At 34.4% G+C, this 4,562-nt stretch overlaps 1 protein-coding gene across 1 annotated transcript; it reads right to left on the bottom strand.

The window, feature by feature from the left end:
• Positions 1 to 2,707: 2,707 nt before the first annotated feature.
• On the bottom strand, positions 2,708 to 3,737 carry LOC113713237 (protein SENSITIVITY TO RED LIGHT REDUCED 1-like). Its single transcript, XM_027236917.2, has one exon. The coding sequence runs from the start codon at positions 3,527 to 3,529 to the stop codon at positions 2,708 to 2,710; it is 822 nt and encodes a 273-aa protein (XP_027092718.1). The 5' UTR covers positions 3,530 to 3,737.
• Between the last annotated feature and the right edge of the window lie 825 nt (positions 3,738 to 4,562).

Here is a 4,562-nt window from a genome sequence, read left to right as displayed (position 1 = left end):
ACTCTTGCTCTTATTAAGTTATTCTTTTAATGGGGTATGTGTACACCTCTTGGTTTGTAATAGATAGGGCTAGGAGAGCAATTTTGTCCATTCTCCCCTTTCCCCTTTTGTTTTAGTTAGCAAATGTAATAGGTTCATTAGTTTGGTTGTTTGTCTTTGTTGCTATGTGTTAATTTGCTTTATTGGACTTTTGCGTCTAGTCGAGCATGCTAAGTGTTATGTGCTACGTGTTTATAAGTGATTCACATGTCTACTCGCTTTTTATAGTCATGAATGAATGTGATGGATGAATGTACGTCACCACACTAGTCCAACGCTAGTTGTGGCTCATTGTCCGTTTCCGCTAGTCCAACGCTAGTAGGAATTCATAGAAAGGGTTAGGCCAATGCTAGACCCAATAGGCCGTTCCCTCTCAATAGAACGTACTTGCATGTTTCACTACATTTCACGCATTTTTCTTAGTTTTCTATCATTTGGCATGTCCCTTCAACCCTTTTCCCCTCATTTTAGGTTTTTGCATCCTCATACTAGGTATAGGGTACATTTGCTTGAGAGTCCCCTTTCGGTAAGGGAAACGAGCGAGTGTGGCTACAAAAATAGCCTTAGCACGCTAGTTCTTCCTTCTAATCCAAGGAAAAATTAAAATCATGAAGTTAGGAGTCATTCCCGTACCCGACTTGATGCATTCCTCTAGGCTCATACACTCTCATTTTTATCATATCACTTTCCTCACACATTCTCTCACTACTTATATTTTTCTCAATCCACATGCCATGTTTGCACATTTTTCTTCTTTTCTTATCACTTATTTATTTTCCTACCTCACTAATTGCACCCAATTGCACTTATATGTATCTACTATCATATTTTTATCCATTTGCACACAAACACCTTTATTTTCTCAATTTGCACACAAGCACTTGTCTTACATTTGCACACATGCACGTTTTCTTACATTTTTACACTACACTCTCACAACCATAAAAAAGTGGGGCGCGACAGAAATGATATTAAATGACAAGATAATTTGAGAAATAAGCAATTATTCACAACTTAGTTTATTAACAGATATCTTAGCTTAAAGCATATCCAAGGATCCATGAAAGCAAATAAAAATATATCATGTGACCCTTTAGTTCATTCTTCCTGTTGTGAAACTTCATTTGGAAGCTCTGTCCGTCTTCTGGAAAGGAGGATAGGCATTAATTGGTATGACCTCTTTCACATCAGTTTGATCTGCAAAATTTCACTAGTTTTATAAAAATCAATCTAGTTACGAGTACATTGAATTTGCCACATATTAAAACTTTATAATATTCTATGGCATATGGGTAAACTATTTTGCGAAATAGACATATGTGCAAATTATTTTGCAAAATATGTTCATTTATGCTGTGGCCGGCCTTAAGAGTATAGGATAAGGATTGATCTTAACCCACGAAAAGCAAATTTTGTGCCAAAAGAATAATTCTAATGACATACAATATATAATCTAATACCTAATGCTTGACTAAACTAGGTGAAAAAGAGGAAAGAAATAACGAAAATTAAAATGACATTTGGAAGAAAAAATGAAAAAAAAGGACACCTACTTTTGATTTGGGAAGCCTGCTCTAGAGTTAGCCTAGCCACGAAGCCACCAGGATCAGCTACATGAAGACGAATTAGAGCTCTGTCTCTGCAGCTGTTTGGCTATAAAATCATCATGAAAAGTGCATCAATCAATTATTCTTCATTTTAAACGTATTTATATTTTGATACTAGATGTTTGGAAAATTCTATCATTTTCCTGCCACACATTTGTTATTTCTTTAAATTATTCCAAAAGAATTTTGTACACCAAATATAATAATAGAAATCACTATGGCACAATTTTCTACACTGGTCTTCGTAATAAGTATTGCATAGTAAAGTGAGGAGGGATGGGTTGGAAGGTATACAAAAAGAGAGTGTAAATAAAAGGTTCAAAATTCAAAACCCCCACTTACACTAATACAAAAAATTAGAAAAAAGTACCGCATAGTAAATGATAATTTTGTTTTCTATTCATAAAATTTATAAGTGATGAATGTGACCATTATATTCAAATTATCACAATGACCTTAACTTTTGATATGTTTTAGTGAAAGCAACACTACTGCACTGTCTATCTTTCTCATTTTTTTTTATTAAAGTGGCTAACAGAAATAAGACAATAGGAAATGTAAGTACCTGCCAAGGACATTGGTTAGAATTTTAATAGCTAATTCTCGCAAACCTTCTTCTGTAGGAGGTGTCTTTTTCAATAGCACTGCATAATCACTAGAATCGGCTGGTGATGGTTTTACAATCGGAAATTGAGGAACAAAAGCCAAACCGATATTAAAGAGATGCTATTAGGTTTTGACATCTCCATTCGACTATTGACTTTTGCAAACTTTACATAAATTGGTTTGTTGAACTTATGAGGCAAAAAGGCCTACATTTATACACTTATAGGTTTACCATAAGGCTTACAAATTTTTCTAGATTAAAACAAGTCACAAATTAATGATAAAATATAAGATAATTAATACAGCATTTTCTCATAAAGCTAAGCTAATTAATACATTTAATTCCTAGTTTTGTTTTAGCACAGCAAAAAAGCAATATATTGCTGAGGACCAATACTATCCACGATGTGTAACAATGGATAACTGGCTAAGACAATCAAGCAAGTCCAAAGTAATCACCGTGACTGATGCGAAAAAAAATGCCAACTCGAACTATGGAAAGCCCGAAAATAATCATCTGATGTTGCATTAATTGCAAACTCTTTAGTGAAGCTCCTGATGGCCATGATATGCCTTTGTCTTTCCTCACGAATTGGATCCTTGCAGACTGACAAGAATTGCTCATATGCCTCAAAGCTATTCCCAAACAATACAATCTGATTCAACATATTAACTTCCCAATTCGCCTGGAGGAGATTGTCAAACAATCCTGCCTCACAGTGTGGCATGAAGAATAGTGTTGGTTTTAAAGCTTGTCGCTGTCCCTGTTCATTAAAAGATAGCACAGAACATCCTAAAGCTGACAAAACCTTTGATTCTGTTAAAGAAAGAACCGGATCAAACACCTGTACTTCCCCAATCCACGTGAATTTCCTTTTCATCAATATTGCCAAGCTAAGTTGTAATCGAGGTGGTTCATATGACTCAATGCTGCCAATACCATATATCACCATCTGCAATTTCTCTTCTGACCCTGAAACCCTGTGCAAATGATCAGACATTTCATGACTTTGGATTTGATCTATGAAGGCTTGATAGAACTGGGAACTCTCAAGTTTTTGGACATAACTCAGCATCTTCTGCATTAATTTTGATTCACTTTCGGGATCACTTTGATCATCTATGGGAGACCAGGATTGCCCCGGTTTCTGTAGTTCAGATTCAATGGTTTTGCGAAACTGCCCCTTCTGTTTTCCTCGACGAGGTAAGACTATCTTCCAGTCTTCAGCAGGAGGATTAGGCTTTTCAAGGCTTAAAGTTTTTGCAGATGCAGCCATGATTGGACCAAATATTTGTTCTACAAGAACCTAGAACAACTTGTAACTCCAGCTAATAATCCTGGCAAAAGAATGCATTCCACAAAGACCTTGTTCAAAAATGGCAAGACTGACGACAAGAAAGCTGCCCGTCAGAGGTTTTGCTGGCTTTCTGCCTACCTCTTCTCGGTTGGGATTAGGGATTTGTGGCTTCAAACACAGCTGCCCCAGGAAAGGAGGGAAAGGGGTGGGCAGATGCCCATTTAATTCCTAGTTTGAAATAGATATAATTCCTATTTGGTAGAATACAGTGAATCCCTAATTAATGTTCATATTGCATTAATAATTTATACAATAACGTGTAATCTTCTACCTATTATTTCCCTATGGAAATTTAACCTATTAGGCAGTGAATGATATATTTTTTTTTTTGATAATGGCAGTGAATGATATTTAACTATATTACTACCATTTTCTGAAGGAAATTCTCCATAATCTAGTTAGCTATAAGTTAATTATAAATTGAAATAGCATATAATCATTATATTTACTGTATCTTCTTTTGCACAATGTACGTGGACGTAGCCACAAATTAATGATAAAATATAAGTTAATTACGCAGCATTTTCTCATAAAGCTAAGCTAATTAATACATCAGATTTTCTAATGGGTGCCTAGTGGGCACTTGTTGATATGAATAAGAAATAATCTGTTTAATTAATGCATTAACTATTTCATATTTTAGAAAGTTATTTTGAATGAATTCACATGTCAAATGACATACCTAACCTTTTCCCTAAAAATAAACATGACAAATCTTTCGTTGGCACTAAGAATTGCAATTTAGAACTATGAAAAATTAAACTCATATTTAAAATCTTCAATGGCTAGAGGAAATATATTACAGACAAAACAAATGCAAAATTCAAAAAAATAAATTATTATTTCAATTGAAAATATCCTTGTATTGGAAGTTCAAACCATTTTAGTTTTCATTGTAGTTTCACATTAAAATCATTAATTTACTTTTGACTGCCATTGTCAAAAACTACAA

This window comes from Coffea arabica, chromosome 10c (genome assembly GCF_036785885.1).
Source record: "Coffea arabica cultivar ET-39 chromosome 10c, Coffea Arabica ET-39 HiFi, whole genome shotgun sequence".
NCBI classification, from domain to species: Eukaryota; Viridiplantae; Streptophyta; class Magnoliopsida; order Gentianales; family Rubiaceae; genus Coffea; species Coffea arabica.
Note: the sequence above shows the minus strand (reverse complement) of the source record. Positions and strands in the feature narration are given on the sequence as shown.

Coding starts and splice junctions, on each gene's coding strand:
- LOC113713237 (XM_027236917.2), bottom strand. CDS start 3,529: ATGGCTGCATCTGCAAAAACTTTAAGCCTTGAAAAGCCTAATCCTCCT.